At 46.2% G+C, this 17,587-nt stretch overlaps 1 protein-coding gene and 1 non-coding gene across 2 annotated transcripts in view; both read right to left on the minus strand.

The window, feature by feature from the left end:
• LOC144752353 (major histocompatibility complex class I-related protein 1-like) overlaps positions 1 to 17,348 on the minus strand; it is a 191,495-nt gene extending 174,147 nt beyond the window's left edge. Inside the window, exon 1 of the mRNA XM_078640291.1 lies at positions 17,213 to 17,348. Within this exon, the coding sequence (XP_078496417.1) occupies positions 17,213 to 17,348 (136 nt within the window). The remainder of the gene's footprint in view (positions 1 to 17,212) is intronic.
• Positions 16,642 to 16,712, minus strand: TRNAG-UCC (transfer RNA glycine (anticodon UCC)). Its single transcript has one exon. It is a non-coding gene; the product is annotated as a tRNA-Gly (tRNA).
• Positions 17,349 to 17,587: the final 239 nt, after the last annotated feature.

The raw sequence follows: 17,587 nt of genomic DNA on the forward strand, positions 1-17,587 counted from the left end.
TAGTTACTTTCTGTTGGTCACTACACACACTGCTAGTTGAGTGACACTCTACGCAGTCCATCATTTTCTGTAGTTGCTATGTCAGATATGTGGGCGTGTGAAAGTGATGGGCGGCTGGCGGTGTGAATGTTTTGTATGTGTCACACGTACAAAAGGTGTATGAATGTCCTTACTGCCCCTGTGTGATATGGGTACTGGTAGTAGCAAAAGACTGACTAGCACCAAAGTGGTCAGGCACTTTACAAAAATTCAAAAAATTATCCAGTGTCTTGATGTTAAACCTCATCTAATCTCATTTGGTCTAAGCCCTAATTGATGGCCCATCTGGCCGAATTTTAATTCGGGGGGCAAATTTGTGTGTTGTTTTTTTAATTGTTATATTGTTTGTGAAATGTGGTAGTAATTTTTTTTTCTTCTCTATTTTTGTCTTGTTCCAGGCTTTTGCTGTTTGGATTGTTGTAGGTTGCGTGTCTGTTTGCAGCTTGTGTAGTTGCTTGTGCTTGGTAAGTGAATGTATTTTGTACTACTTCTCCTTGATGTTTGTCTTTTTGAAAAAGGTTGTACTTCTAGCAGTTTGTGTGGCTCTGTGTTTTTTTTTTCAGCATTAGTGTTTGATGTGCACTTTGTTTTCTAATGTCATTTCTTTTTTTCTTTCTAGTGGGATTTCATTTCTTTTCGCTGTGTCTCAACAGAGTAGGTGCTGGTGAGTGTAGCTATATTTTGTAAGAGTGAAATTGTTTTGGATTGTATTTATCTTTTAGTGAAAGCCTTACCTTGTTTACTTCTTACTTTGCACAGTGTAGGTTGTTGTTCACTTGTGTGTGCAGTCTTCTTGCTTTGTAAGGATAATGGCTAGTCGCAGGATTACTGCTCAGCAGGTTCTTGGTTTGCTTTTTGAGTCTTCCTCGGACCATGGTTCAGAGTCTGAGTCCGATTCGGACTCCCAGGAAGCGGCAGAAGATTCAGGCAGTGAGTTTTCTCTTCGCATGGAATCATCATCATCGGATGATGACTCTTCTTCTAGTGCTGATGAAGGCCTATGGTACAGGAGGACATTGTGTTGCCGGTAGTGGGCCAAGAGGCACCTGTGCTGCTGCCTAGGGCCGCAAGGTTTCCTTTCTTTTTACGTCGGCAAGAGGCATGTGGGCTGGAGCCTGCACCCAAAAGGCTTCACATTGCTGTGGTGCGCAAAGGGGCATCTGGTGCTTTTCGTCTTCCTGCTCGTGTAGTGCAGCAAGAGGCATCTGGGGCTGTTAGGCTTCCCATTGGTGTAGAGCGGCAAGAGGCATCTGGGCCTGCTGGGTTTCCCGGTGGTGTAGTGCAGCAAGAAGCATCTCAGGCTGCTGGGCTTCCCGTTGGTGTAGTGCAGGAAGAGCCCTCTGGGGATGCTACGTCTTCTGTTGGTGTTGTCCAGCCAGAAGTATCTGTGGCTGTTAGGCTTCCCGTTGGAGAACAGCAGCAAGATGTTTCGGTGCTGCAGGCTGGGGTGGCTGCTCCCCCCGTTGATAGGGATGGCCTCTGGGTTCCCCCTGGCTTGGTGCAGCCGGCATTGCCAGAGTTCACTGGTGTTCCTGGGTGTAGAGTGAATACAGAGAATTTTCTGCCAATTAATTTTTTTCAGTTGTTTTTTGACGATGTGTTTTTGCAAGAGATTGTTGAGCAAACCAATTTATATGCAGAACAATATTTGAGGGCCAACAGTGCCAGCCTTAAGCCCTATTGTAGAGCAATCCGGTGGACTCCCACCAATGTTGAAGAGATGAAGAAGTTTCTGGGATTAACTTTTTTGATGGGCTTGATAAGGAAGTCATCAATTACTTCATATTGGTCCACTAGTCCCTTGATGGTAACAGCTGTATTTCCAGCAGTCATAAGTCGTGATCGGTATACGCTTCTTCTTCGGATGATGCATTTTGCTGATAATAGTTTAGCGTTGTCACGCGATCACCCTGATTGTGACCGTTTGTTTAAAATTCGGCCTGTCCTTGATCACTTTGTTGATCGTTTTTCTGAGATTTTTGTCCCTGGTAAAGAAATTGCAGTGGATGAGTCTTTGGTGTTGTTCAAGGGCCGCTTGGTTTTTAGGCAATACATTCCTAGTAAGAGGTCACGCTATGGAATCAAACTGTATATGCTGTGTGACAGTGAGACTGGATATGTCTACAATTTCAGGGTGTACACTGGTAAGGAGTCCCGCATTAACCCTCCTGGTTGTCCTTCTACTTTTGGAGTAACTGAGAAAATTGTGTGGGAACTAGGTAGAGGATTATTTAACAAAGGCCATCATTTATATGTAGATAACTTCTACACTGGTGTGCAGTTGTTCAAGGAGTTGGCCAAAGTGGGCACTGTTGCTTGTGGCACAATGCGCAGTAACCGTAAAGGTTTCCCAAAGGAACTTGTTTGCAAAAGGCTTGTGCGGGGACAGTCTACGGCATTGCGATGTGGGGAGCTTTTAGCTGTGAAGTATTCAGACAAGAGAGATGTGTACATGCTGACTACTATCCACGATGAAAGTACTGTACCTGTGCCTGTTTGGGGTCAGGGTGCTGAAGTGCGCAAACCTGTGTGCATTGTAGCTTACAATAAGTTCATGGGTGGTGTTGACAGAGTAGATCAGAGGTTGGAACCTTATGCTGCTCTTCGAAAGGCTTACGTTTGGTACAAGAAGTTGGCTATCCATCTGTTCCACTTGGCATCATTTAATGCTTTCGTTGTGTACCAGAAGTCTTGTCCTGGGACGAAGATGACTTTTCTTAAGTTTCAGGAGTCTATAATAGGCAGCCTTGTACTTGTGCAGCAGGCAAGTGTTCCTAGATTTGGAGTGGTGGAGGAAGTGGCTAGATTGCAAGATCGCCACTTTCCTGAATCTATTCCTTCCACTACTGCTAGAGACTTTCCGACTAGAAGATGCAGAGTCTGTTGGCGAAGAGGCGTGCGGAAGGAGTCTCGTATATACTGTCCTGACTGTCCTTCTAAGCCTGCATTGTGTATGTCAGCTTGTTTTAAATCGTACCACACGCAAAAGAACTATTGGGAGTTTGATTGAGCTGTAAAGTGAATTGCTTGGTCTGCATTCTGTAAAACATTTTTAGTTTGTTTCAAGGATTGGCATTAGTGCAAAGTTTTTATTTTAAGAATTTGTGTTACCTGATTTGTAGGTATTTCCATTTGTTTAGTGTTATTTTCAAAAAAAGAATTCTAAATGTGTTTGTGGTTTGTGCCGGCTGGTGCTTGGCTGGCGGTGTGTGTGGAGTGGCGCTTGGCTGGTGGTGTTCGTGGAGTGGTACTTGTCTGTCTGTGCATGGAGTGGTGCTTGGCTGGCGGTGTGTGTGGAGTGGTGCTTGGCTGGCGGTGTGTGTGGAGTGGTGCTTGGCTGGCGGTGTGTGTGGAGTGGTGCTTGGCTGGCGGTGTGTGTGGAGTGGTGCTTGGCTGGCGGTGTGTGTGGAGTGGTGCTTGGCTGTCTGTGCACGGAGTGGTGCTTTGCTGGCGGTGTGTGTGGAGTGGCGCTTGGCTGGTGGTGTTCGTGGAGTGGTACTTGGCTGTCTGTGCATGGAGTGGTGCTTGGCTGGCGGTGTGTGTGGAGTGGTGCTTGGCTGGCGGTGTGTGTGGAGTGGTGCTTGGCTGGCGGTGTGTGTGGAGTGGTGCTTTGCTGGCGGTGTGTGTGGAGTGGCGCTTGGCTGGTGGTGTTCGTGGAGTGGTGCTTGGCTGTCTGTGCATGGAGTGGTGCTTGGCTGGCGGTGTGCATGGAGTGGTGCTTGGCTGGCGGTGTGTGTGGAGTGCTGCTTGGCTGGCGGTGTGTGTGGAGTGGTGCTTGGCTGGCAGTGTGTGTGGAATGGTGCTTGGCTGGCAGTGTGTGTGGAGTGGCGCTTGGCTGGTGGTGTTTGTGGAGTGGTACTTGGCTGGAGGGTGTGCGTGGAGCGGTGTTTAGCTGTCTGTGCACGGAGTGGTGCTTGGCTGGCGGTGTGCGTGGAGAGGCGCTTGGCTGGTGGTGTGCGCTGAGTGTTTGGCTGGCGGTGTGCATGGTCTGGTGCTTGGCTGGTGGTGTGGGTGGACTGGCGCTCGGCTGGCGGTGTGTGAGTAGTTACTTTCTGTTGGTCACTGCACACACTGCTTGTTGAGTGACACTCCACGCAGTCCATCAATTTGTGTAGTTCCAGTGTCAGAAATGTGGGCGTGTGAAAGTGATGGGCCCTTGAATGGCGCTGTTTGCTGGTGTGAGTGTTGAAATGTGATGGGTCCGCGGCTGGCGTTGTGAATGTTTTGAATGTGTCACACGTACGAAAGGTGTATGAATGGCCTGTAAAGAGGTTGGTGCCTTGACGTGGCTTTACAGCTCACGAGCTGTGAGTCAGTGGTTCAGTTTATCATACTTGCAATTATACACAGTGTATTTCATTTTTGTGAAATTACTTGCGTATACAATTGTATGTACTGAATCATCACTCACCCTCGTGCCAAATCCAACCAGTATGTGTGTGTGCTTGCGGATTAGATGGGTGTGCAGTAATAATTGTTTTTTTTTCTCTTTCTGCATTAGGGTGTACCTTGTCCCTTATTGTGATTGTTGTAATGTGTTGCTTTTATTCCAGATGGTGTCAGTGGTCTTGTTTGTATCAGGTATGAAAGGTGCGTGAATGGCCTGTAAAACGGTTGGTGCCTTGTCGTGGCTTTACAGCTCACGAGTTGCGAGTCACTGGTTCGGTTTTTATGCATTTATTTATTGACAGAGCATTTCATTTTTTTGAAATATCTTGTTAATAAAATTTTATATACTGAACCATCACTCGCCCTCGTGCCAAATCCAACCTGTATGTGTGTGTCTTTGAGGAATAGATAGCCGTGCTTGAATGTTTGACTTTTGAGTAACTCTGTTAAGGTGAGGTACCCTTTTACTCGGGAGAACAAGGGGAACGCTGGGTGGTAGAACATTTTTGCCGGCACGGCGATCCCACGGCAAAATGTTTGGAAAAGTGCTATTTTTACCTAATTAAGGTTTGCAAGGAGTTCTGGGTAGGAAAACATTGGGGGACCCATGCATGCCATACCTCCCTGGACTCCCCCGGGTGTCTACTTTTCAGAAATGTGTGGGTTTGGTAGGTTTCCCTAGATGGCTGTCTCGCACGGGGCCAGAAACCCAGGTAACCCCTCTTGCAAAAGCTGGAGAATTCATGTCCACCAGCTTTTGCAAGAGGGGTTACCCGGGTTTTTGGCCCCGTGCGAGACAGCCATCTAGGGAAACCTACCAAACCCACACATTTCTGAAAAGTAGACACCCGGGGGCTTCCAAGGAGGTATGGCTTGCGTGGATCCTCCAACGTTCCTTTACCCAGAATCCCTTGCAAACCTCATTTTTTGCTTGGAAAAAATCAATTTTTTCACACGTTTTAGTGTGGGCAAGCGTGGCATCACTGGGCTCACACAAATTACCTCCCACCCAGCGTTCCCCAAGGTCTCCCGATAAAAATGGTACCTCACTTGCGTGGTTAGGCATAGCGGCTGCTTTAGGAAAAGGCCCAATTCATACTGTGGAGACGAAAACATTACCTTTAGCCAAATAATCTTATTTTTTGAGGGGGTTACCTGAGCTTTTGGCCCGGGGCTTGGCAGGCATCTTTGGAAACTACCAAACCCAAACAGTTCTGAGAACTAGACACCCGGGGGAGTCCAGGGTGGTATGGCATGCGTGGGTCCCCCAATGTTTTGCTACCCAGAAACCCCTGCAAACCTGAAATTTTGGTCCAAAAACCCACTTTTCCATACTTTTTTGGGTGGGATCTCGCTGCCGGAACAAATGTCCTACCACCCAGCGTTTCCCTTGTTCTCCCGAGTAAAATGATACCTCACTTGTGTGGGTGGGCCAAAGGCAAGTGACTTAGGCTGGGGTGCTTAATTTGTAAAACGTAAATGTGAGTAAAAACTACTTTTTTCGAAATTCATTTTTGGGGTGTTCTGCTTTGGGGCACCCACACAAGTTTGGTATCCTTTTACTCGGGAGAACAAGGGGAACGCAGGGTGGTACAACTTTTTTGCCGGCACGGCGATCCCACGCCAAAAAGTTTGGAAAAGGGCAATTTTTACCTAATTTTAAGGTTTGCAGAGAGTTCTGGGTAGGAAAACATTGGGGGACCCATGCATGCCATACCTCCCTGGACTCCCCCAGGTGTATAGTTTTCAGAACTGTTTGGGTTTGCTACTTTGCAAAGAATACCACGAGCCCCGGGCCACAAATTCAGATACCCCCCCCCAAAATCAAGGTAGTTTTGCAATAAGGTAATGTAAATTCACCACCGTACGATTTGAACCGTTTCCTGTTGCAGCCACTATGTCTATCCACGCAAGTGAGGTACCGTTTTTTTCGGGAGACCTGGGGGCACGCTGGGTGAGTGGAAATTTGTTGCTCCACGCAGATTCCAGAACTTTCCACCACAGAAATGTGAGGAAAATGTGTTTTTTTGGTCAAATTTTTATGTTTGTAAGGGATTCTGGGTAACAAAACCTGTGGGTAGGCAGACGAGTCACCCCATCCTGAATTCCCCTGGGTGTCTAGTTTTCAAAAATGTATAGGTTTGCTAGGTTTCCCTAGGTGCTGGCAGAGCTACGGCGCAAAAACAAAAGGTAGTCTTTTTGTCCGAATCGTGCTAAATTTCACTGGGAAATTGAGGTGCGACCATGCTGCGTTTTGCGCTGCTTCATGTCGCAGCCACTATGCCTACCCACGCAAGTGAGGTACCATTTTTTTCGGGAGACCTCGGGGCACGCTGGGTGGGTGGAAATTTGTTGATCCACGCAGATTCCAGAACTTTCCACCACAGAAATGTGAGACAAAATGTGTTTTTTTGGTCAAATTTTTATGTTTGTAAGGGATTCTGGGTAACAAAACCTGGGGGTAGGCAGACGAGTCACCCCATCCTGAATTCCCCTGGGTGTCTAGTTTTCAAAAATGTATAGGTTTGCTAGGTTTCCTTAGGTGCTGGCAGAGCTACGGCGCAAAAACAAAAGGTAGTCTTTTTGTCCGAATCGTGCTAAATTTCACTGGGAAATTGAGGTGCGACCATGCTGCGTTTTGCGCTGTTTCATGTCGCAGCCACTATGCCTACCCACGCAAGTGAGGTACCATTTTTTTTGGGAGACCTGGGGGCACGCTGGGTGGGTGGAAATTTGTTGCTCCACGCAGATTCCAGAACTTTCCACCACAGAAATGTGAGGAAAATGTGTTTTTTTGGTCAAATGTTTATGTTTGTAAGGGATTTTGGGTAACAAAACCTGGGGGTAGGCAGACGAGTCACCCCATCCTGAATTCCCCTGGGTGTCTAGTTTCCAAAAATGTATAGGTTTGCTAGGTTTCCCTAGGTGCTGGCAGAGCTACGGCGCAAAAACAAAAGGTAGTCTTTTTGTCCGAATCGTGCTAAATTTCACTGGGAAATTGAGGTGCGACCATGCTGCGTTTTGCGCTGTTTCATGTCGCAGCCACTATGCCTACCCACGCAAGTGAGGTACCATTTTTTTCGGGAGACCTGGGGGCACGCTGGGTGAGTGGAAATTTGTTGATCCACGCAGATTCCAGAACTTTCCACCACAGAAATGTGAGAAAAATGTGTTTTTTTGGTCAAATTTTTATGTTTGTAAGGGATTCTGGGTAACAAAACCTGGGGGTAGGCAGATGAGTCACCCCATCCTGAATTCCCCTGGGTGTCTAGTTTTCAAAAATGTATAGGTTTGCTAGGTTTCCTTAGGTGCTGGCAGAGCTACGGTGCAAAAACAAAAGGTAGTCTTTTTGTCCGAATCGTGCAAAATTTCACTGGGAAATTGAGGTGCGACCATGCTGCGTTTTGCGCTGTTTCATGTCGCAGCCACTATGCCTACCCACGCAAGTGAGGTACCATTTTTTTCGGGAGACCTGGGGGCACGCTGGGTGGGTGGAAATTTGTTGATCCACGCAGATTCCAGAACTTTCCACCACAGAAATGTGAGGAAAATGTGTTTTTTTGGTCAAATTTTTATGTTTGTAAGGGATTCTGGGTAACAAAACCTGGGGGTAGGCAGACGAGTCACCCCATCCTGAATTGCCCTGGGTGTCTAGTTTTCAGAAATGTATAGGTTTGCTAGGTTTCCCTAGGTGCTGGCAGAGCTACAGCGCAAAAACAAAAGGTAGTCTTTTTGTCCGAATCGTGCAAAATTTCACTGGGAAATTGAGGTGCGACCATGCTGCGTTTTGCGCTGTTTCATGTCGCAGCCACTATGCCTACCCACGCAAGTGAGGTACCATTTTTTTCGGGAGACCTGGGGGCACGCTGGGTGGGTGGTAATTTGTTGATCCACGCAGATTCCAGAACTTTCCACCACAGAAATGTGAGGAAAATGTGTTTTTTTGGTCAAATTTTTATGTTTGTAAGGGATTCTGGGTAACAAAACCTGGGGGTAGGCAGACGAGTCACCCCATCCTGAATTGCCCTGGGTGTCTAGTTTTCAGAAATGTATAGGTTTGCTAGGTTTCCCTAGGTGCTGGCAGAGCTACGGCGCAAAAACAAAAGGTAGTCTTTTTGTCCGAATCGTGCTAAATTTCACTGGGAAATTGAGGTGCGACCATGCTGCGTTTTGCGCTGTTTCATGTCAAAGCCACTATGCCTACCCATGCAAGTGAGGTACCATTTTTTTCGGGAGACCTGGGGGCACGCTGGGTGGGTGGAAATTTGTTGATCCACGCAGATTCCAGAACTTTCCACCACAGAAATGTGAGGAAAATGTGTTTTTTTGGTCAAATATTTTTGTTTGAAAGGGATTCTGGGTAACAAAACCTGGGGGTAGGCAGACGAGTCACCCCATCCTGAATTGCCCTGGGTGTCTAGTTTTCAGAAATGTATAGGTTTGCTAGGTTTCCCTAGGTGCTGTCAGAGCTACGGCGCAAAAACAAAAGGTAGTCTTTTTGTCCGAATCGTGCTAAATTTCACTGGGAAATTGAGGTGCGACCATGCTGCGTTTTGCGCTGTTTCATGTCGCAGCCACTATGCCTACCCACGCAAGTGAGGTACCATTTTTTTCGGGAGACCTGGGGACACGCTGGGTGGGTGGAAATTTGTTGATCCACGCAGATTCCAGAACTTTCCACCACAGAAATTTGAGGAAAATGTGTTTTTTTGGTTAAATTGTTTTGTTTGAAAGGGATTCTGGGTAACAAAACCTGGGGGTAGGCAGACGAGTCACCCCATCCTGAATTGCCCTGTGTGTCTAGTTTTCAGAAATGTATAGGTTTGCTAGGTTTCCCTAGGTGCTGGCAGAGCTACGGCGCAAAAACAAAAGGTAGTCTTTTTGTCCGAATCGTGCTAAATTTCACTGGGAAATTGAGGTGCGACCATGCTGCGTTTTGCGCTGTTTCATGTCACAGCCACTATGCCTACCCACGCAAGTGAGGTACCATTTTTTTCGGGAGACCTGGGGGCACGCTGGGTGGGTGGAAATTTGTTGATCCACGCAGATTCCAGAACTTTCCATCACAGAAATGTGAGGAAAATGTGTTTTTTTGGTCAAATATTTATGTTTGTAAGGGATTCTGGGTAACAAAACCTGGGGGTAGGCAGACGAGTCACCCCATCCTGAATTGCCCTGGGTGTCTAGTTTTCAGAAATGTATAGGTTTGCTAGGTTTCCCTAGGTGCTGGCAGAGCTACGGCGTAAAAACAAAAGGTAGTCTTTTTGTCCGAATCGTGCTAAATTTCACTGGGAAATTGAGGTGCGACCATGCTGCGTTTTGCGCTGTTTCATGTCGCAGCCACTATGCCTACCCACGCAAGTGAGGTACCATTTTTTTCGGGAGACCTGGGGGCACACTGGGTGCATGGAAATTTGTTGATCCACGCAGATTCCAGAACTTTCCACCACAGAAATGTGAGGAAAATGTGTTTTTTTGGTCAAATTTTTTTGTTTGAAAGGGATTCTGGGTAACAAAACCTGGGGGTAGGCAGACGAGTCACCCCATCCTGAATTGCCCTGGGTGTCTAGTTTTCAGAAATGTATAGGTTTGCTAGGTTTCCCTAGGTGCTGGCAGAGCTAAGGCGCAAAAACTAAAGGTAGTCTTTTTGTCCAAATCGTGCAAAATTTCACTGGGAAATTGAGGTGCGACCATGCTGCGTTTTGCGCTGTTTCATGTCGCAGCCACTATGCCTACCCACGCAAGTGGGGTACCATTTTTTTCGGGAGACCTGGGGGCACGCTGGGTGGGTGGAAATTTGTTGATCCACGCAGATTCCAGAACTTTCCCCCACAGAAATGTGAGGAAAATGTGTTTTTTTGGTCAAATTTTTTTGTTTGAAAGGGATTCTGGGTAACAAAACCTGGGGGTAGGCAGACGAGTCACCCCATCCTGAATTGCCCTGGTTGTCTAGTTTTCATAAATGTATAGGGTTGCTAGGTTTCCCTAGGTGCTGGCAGAGCTACGGCGCAAAAACAAAAGGTAGTCTTTTTGTCCGAATCGTGCTACATTTCACTGGGAAATTGAGATGCGACCATGCTGCGTTTTGCGCAGTTTCATGTCGCAGCCACTATGCCTACCCACGCAAGTGAGGTACCATTTTTTTCGGGAGACCTAGGGGCACGCTGGGTGGGTGGAAATTTGTTGATCCACGCAGATTCTAGAACTTTCCACCACAGAAATGTGAGGAAAATGTGTTTTTTTGGTCAAATATTTATGTTTGCAAGGGATTCTGGGTAACAAAACCTGGGGGTAGGCAGACGAGTCACCCCATCCTGAATTGCCCTGGGTGTCTAGTTTTCAAAAATGTATAGGTTTGCTAGGTTTCCCTAGGTGCTGGTTGAGCTACGGCTCAAAAACAAAAGGTAGTCTCTTTGTCCAAAGAGCTTAAGATTTCACTGGGAAATTGAGGAGCGACCACGTTGCATTTTGTGCCGTTTCCCATCGTAGGCACAAGGCCGACCCACACAAGTGAGGTACCATTTTTTTCGGGAGACCTGGGGGCACGCTGGGTGGGTGGAAATTTGTTGATCCACGCAGATTCCAGAACTTTCCACCACAGAAATGTGAGGAAAATGTGTTTTGTTTGTCAAAATCTGAGCTTTGCAAGGGATTCTGGGTAACAAAACCTGGTGGTAGGCAGTCGAGTCATCCCATCCTGAATTCCCCTGGGTGTCTACTTTTCAAAAATGTATAGGTTTGCTAGGTTTCCCTAGGTGCCGGAAGAACTAGGGTGCAAAAACTACAGGTAGGCACTTTGCCAAAAAAGGGTCAATTTGTAACTGCAAAATTTAGGTGTGAGCACGTTGCATTTTGCGCCGTTTCCTGTCGCAGGCACAAGGCCGACCCACACAAGTGAGGTACCGTTTTTATCGGGACACTTGGGGTAATTCAGATTTGTAAATCAACTGTTATTACCAATTGAGCTTTCTTGAATTTCTCCCTTTGAATGAAAGATATTGTGTAGAAAAAAAAACTTTATGAAAAATGACCAATAATTCTCATGCTAGTATGAGTATTCCCAACTTTGAAAATGTGCAATTATATACTGTTTCTGAACTCTATAATTTGTACCCAATTCATACATACATAGGTGTCTTTCATGCAGATTATTCCATGTGTACATTTTCCAAGACAAAGTGCACTATACCCAGTAAATGAAAAAATACCATTGCAAGTTGCTGCTCAGTTTTTGGATCTGGGTTCGTCGGGTTCTTGGTGAAACTACAAGTCCCATATATCCCCACAACCAGGAAGGTCTAACGGATGTAACGGTATATTGCTTTCCAAGAGCTGTCAAAATTAGAGAAAGTTATAGGTGAAAACGTTGAGACAAAAGGCCGTTGTTTTCAACAAATTTTCAAATATTCCAATATCTAACTGTTAGTTTCTATAACGAAACCTTCATGGATTTAGACAAATGACCCCTTTCTGAATTCAGAATTTTGTCTATTTTTCGGAAATGTAAAGCTTTCCAGGATCCATTATTGCTTTCAAACTCATTTCTACCATTAACTGGAAGGAGGTGGAAAGCTCTAAAAATAGCAAAAATAGGCTATGTCCCAGAAAAATGCCAAAACTGAGTGAAAAATTTCGGTTCTCTGACACAACACTGTCATTCCCTAAAAGCTGAGAAAATGGAGAATTCAGCCCCACAAACCCTTTTTTGATACCATATTCAGGGAAAAAGCCAGAGGCTTTCATTTGCAGCCCGTTTTTCCCATTTTTCTGAAAAAAACAAAAAAAAACACTATATTTTGGTTAATTTCTGGGACCCCTCCAAGGGAATCCACAAACCCTGGGCGCCTTTAGAATCCCCATGATGTTGGAAGAAAAGGACGCAAATTTGGCGCGGATCCCTTATGTGGTCAAAAAGTTACAAGGGCCTAAGCGCGCACTACCCCAAAACACCAAAAAAAGCCTTAGCACAGGAGGGGGAAAAGGCCTAGCAGCGAAGGGGTTAAATAATTTTCCCCTTAGACCCTCCACCAACCTTGTTTTTGACGGGAACAGCTGGGCACAGAAGGCAGAAGTGGGGGGCTAGGGGGGCCTAGGGAGCAGCTAAGGAGCGGAGTAAGGGAAAGGAAACAAAACAGAAATTGCAACAGTCACAAAACAATAATTAACACAAGCATTTGCAATGCAATAGGTCTCGCAGCATTCAAGTTTGAGTTATTGGCATTGTATATGACAATGTGTTGCATGAATTTGTTTACAAACTCTGTATTGGCGCATGAAGATGATTTGCAAGTGCCTATTTTGTTGTTTGTAAATAAATATGTAAACATTGTATATTTGTTTGTTTAAAGTTTAATGTTATGATGGTCATGTAAGGGCCTGGATAGGATTGTTATAGTGTTATAGTGAACAAGAGCAATTATAGCACGTTATTGGCGAGAGAGAGAATGTATGCTGTCTCATAGTGAGAACACCAGACTGGAAGAGAGTGCGCGTTTTTTATAAATACGTGTTTGTGCCTGAAAGGTAGTAAGAAATGTGCAGTGGCCTCAGCGCCCAATGGGGTGTCGAACATAGTTCTCTTCTCGTTTACCAGCAGGGGTGTACTAAACTCATTCACCTTTCTTGAATTAGGGCCTATGCACTATCACACGCAATTGCATGTATCACTAGCAAAATGCACTACCAGTTTGAAATCCTACAGCTGAGCAAACCTGTGAGCCACGTCTTGAATTAAGAGGAACTTTGAAACTGCAGTGACATCCTGACTTTGCTCTTCAATGCCGCCCAACTCCAGACATTTCCTTTACGTCCCTGGCGTTTCACAACCTGACAGCCTCAGGAAAGGCCAGACAAAAGCCCAGACATAGGCAGCGCCACTAGGATGTGTGTGCTAATTACGTGCCAAGTGCAGGTCAGTAGCGCCAAATGAACATATTCTTCAGCAGATGGCAGGCTCCATCATGCTCTTTTAAGTGATCAACTTTTATTGTGTTTTTGAATGAAATATGTATACAATTAGAAGGGACGCGTTAGTTCTTTAGAAAGGGCGTTCCAGTTTAGTTATTCAGTAGTTCGTGTGTGCTACATGCAGCGCCATATGCTGATAAACAAACAACAAAATAAATAATGGAATCTTCCTGACGGCCCCCAGCGCCTAGAGACCCTAACGGTGATGGCTCGCGCTAGCCCCAGGCATGAAGGACCTGACCGGGAGCATCAAACTGGCTGCCCCCGGGTCATGAGGTGAACCAGAGCGGGTGAACGGAAGTGGTCGGACGGTTAAAATAGCTGTTGTGGGGATATCCCCAGAAGCCAGAGGGGAGACGGACCTTCATCCGGTGCCAGTGAAGGATTAAAGCCAACATGCAACAGCGTAGCAACCACGGCTACTCACCTCACTGTGTGAAGAAGGTTCGCCACGGCGAGACCTAAAAAGTGAAGAGTTACATACAGAGGTACATACAGATCAGAAGTGGACTGAGAGCCTGTCCATCTACACAGCGTTTGTTGTGTAAACACTTGATAATGCTGAAAACCCGATAGATATTTTAATTTGTTGGGAAATTGGGTGAGTATATCCATACTAATATAATAAAGAGAGAACCCAAACATTTGAGGCGGGTAATCTCAGGCACCACAGCACCAATTACAACACCCAATACAGCGTTGGAAAGGGCAGTTGCAGCAGAAGGACATAGGCTATGCAGACGCCCACCATATACATTTAAAAGGTAAAAGAACCGTGCCAGCAAAGTAGTCCCTTGTGGGCGTGTCTGCGTTGTGCTGTGGGTGTGTGCTGGTGGCGTGACAAACACGGGGGCGTGTGGTACGTTCCGCCCTACATGCCATGTCTCATATCATGTGCTGTGGGCGTGTGCTGGGGGCGTGGGCGTGTGCGGGGTGCGGGATTACGGAAAAAAAAGCGAGCGTTGTGCCCAATATTTCATTGTTTTTTCGTCCCAGGTTCTGTACATTCCAGCTCCGGGTGTCCACCCTGCTCCCTTTAAATACCCCTGCACCCCATAATCATAACCCACCCTTACTCCTTTAAATACCCCAATACCCTTAAACACTAACCGATCTTAACCCTTTAAATATACCATGTACCCCAAAACCCAAACCTATCCCTAAACCCTAAAAAGACCCCTGTACCCCAAAACCCAAACCTAGCCCTGAACCCTATAAATACTCCTGTACCTCAAAACCCAAACCTACCCCTGAACCCTAAAAATACCCCTGTACCCCAAAACCCAAACCTAGCCCTGAACCCTAAAAATCCCCTGTACCCCAAAACCCAAACCTACCCCTGAACCCTAAAATACCCCTGTACCCCAAAAACCAAACCTAGCCCTGAACCCTTAAAATACCCCTGTACCCCAAAACCCAAACCTAGCACTGAACCATAAAAATACCCCTGTTCCCCAAAACCCAAACCTAACCCTGAACCCTAAAATACCCCTGTACCCCAAAACCCAAACCTAGCCCTGAACCCTAAAAATACCCCTGTACCCCAAAACCCAAACCTAGCCCCGAACCCTTAAAATACCCCTGTACCACAAAACCCTAACCTACCCCATAAACCTAAAAATACCCCTATACCCCATAACCCAAAATTATATCTGAACCCTTAAAATACTCAAACACCCCAAAACATATACCTCAGTACCCCAAAACATATACCCCTTATCCAAACATTTAAAAAAACATGCTTTTACCATTCATGCATTTACAACGAATTTCGGTGTAAATGTATGCGTGGTAAAAGCCTATAAAATGTAATGCATGTGTTATAATGGAATTGCGGAGTCATGGTACTTTCGTAATGAAGGTATGCGGAGTGATGGTATGCGGAAAGAAAGTTGCGGAATAATGGGTGTTTACCCTCCCCCGGTAAGTACATTGGTGGCACGGCGGCCAACATCTCCAGCAACATACTCATATTTTTTCACCACCGATTTGAAAAATGCACAGGTCTCTCTCGTTGATGGCCAGCACCGACATACATGTTTAGACACACCTCCCGCCACAGGTTCTAGAATTGCGAACTTTAGGGCTGGGGAGCTACGTTCGAATCTCGGCATCAGCTCAACATCCTGTGATTCCAGGCAAATCGCTTTGTCTCCACGTGCCTACCACAAATGAATGTGTTCTTCTGTAATGTAAATTGTGCTCATTCCATGTTGTCGAGTTCACGCCATATAATATTGCAAGGAAAAATAAAGTAGGGAAACTCGAGTTCACACACTACTGAACGCGCACTCTTAAGTGCATCAGCAGTGCACTGTGAATCGGAGCGTTTCACAGGCCTGTCACAGATAAGAAGTGCTGTCAAAACGAAATCCTACAAAACAATATACTACTGACTGGCAGCAATTCATACCCGGACAACGTCAGGACGGGCTGCTAGTTTTAATTATAAAAATGGTATTCATGTATTCTGGGTTCATTGCTGTCTTATTAATTAATAGAATGTTAAACTTCATCAGGTGTTAGTTACATTTTATGTTTTTGCTCTGTAATGTTGGCAAAGAGAATTGAGTTAGTGGAGGTTACCATAGTCAGCTATTCCCCGTCTTCTGAAACACAGTCAGACCCTAAGGGACACCAGGTGTTGGTCTTACTTAAAGTACAGGGGCTGGTCCTTGTGCAAAATGCCCCATTTTCTCACCATGTGAAAGCTCTGTGATTTTAGCAATTGACTTATCACAGCATTGAGGGCTAACTGTACGTGAAGAAATTTGCCGGGTGACTCCACCGATAGAACTAAACAAAATGCCCTGTGTTGTTTCAAATGATCGATTTCAGGTTTGTTAATTCTATTGGATCAGCTGAGTTGCAACACACTACAACTCCCAAAAATCAGTAGGGGGTACTCATTTATAGGCCTTGAGAGAGGTCTGCGTCCTCTGATAATCTTACCAATAAAGCCTTTGTATACCTGAAAACAAACATTGAACCGTATACCGGAGAGGACTTCTGTATTTCCATTTCTGCCAGCTTCCACAGCCGCCAGTGGCCCTGCTGCTGAGCCCATGGTTGCTTCAGTCTGTTGGCAGGAGTATAAGGCACATGCGCAGCACTCCTGTCTGGCAATGTGACGTCAGAGTGTAACACTATGGCTGATCGAGGGGTGCTTGCTTCTCTCGTGCGTGTGGAGAAGAAAACTGCAATGAAATCTATGAAACAACTTTGTAACAAAAAAAAATAATGACCTGGAGATGCCGGGGATTGAACCCGAGCCTCATACATGGAAAGCATGCGCTCTACCACTGAGCTACATCCCCTAGCTGAAAAGCTATTGCCCACATCTTCCCTTGCTGCAGAAAGCCCTGTGGTGACTGAATGTGCGTTGTCTGGCAATTTTCCTTCCTCTTAGGTGTTTTTAATCTACTTAGACAAAGCCGAGTGTGTCCGTTTTTTTTGCCCTTTCCCTCATCATTCTCTTCACAGGGCGGTAGCGGAAGTGCTGTCTACACGGTATATCTGTACAATCCTCAACCCCCATTTCTCACCTCCACTGTAATATGCGGTGCCAAGACCAAAACAAGAAAGGGTGGGAGGGAGGGGAACGAAAGTAACTAGCTGCTTGAGCACAGACCTAGAAACATTGAGAGCTCAGAGACGACCGAGGCCAACAAACACAATTAGGCAAAAGACAATCATTAAAGATCAAAACCCACTGAATGACACCACTGAGAATTCCACAAGGATTGAAAAGCAAACAGGAACATGTTATTTAAAAAAAATAAGAATGGGGGGGATTAATGATAAATGCTATACTGACCGTGGGTGTTCTTGTCTCCTTTGCTGGAAGTCTGTGGTAGGATCCAGGGTGGATTTGGGGGAAAGAGGTTGTCATTGGCCTGCTTCTTTCCAAAGAGCCTGGTCCGGGTGCCTGGTTTGGAGTGTGTCTTCTTCATGGCGTCGGGTGCTGGGCAGGACCTGGGGTGCTCCGGGCCTGCTGCTCTAGCAGGGCATGCTGCAGTATGGGGCGCACGGCGGCGGTGGCTGTATACTGACGGGCGCAGGTGGAACGCGATGGGCTGGCCCCCAGGGGGGAGGAGAGCAGGGAACACCCTGCCCTCTCCCTGCTGCAAGACTGAAACTCGCACAGGTAGGACGGACGCACCTCTTTCTCTCTCCCAGGGATCTACCCTGC

This window comes from Lissotriton helveticus, chromosome 5_1, assembly GCF_964261635.1.
Source record: "Lissotriton helveticus chromosome 5_1, aLisHel1.1, whole genome shotgun sequence".
In the NCBI taxonomy this organism is placed as follows: Eukaryota; Metazoa; Chordata; class Amphibia; order Caudata; family Salamandridae; genus Lissotriton; species Lissotriton helveticus.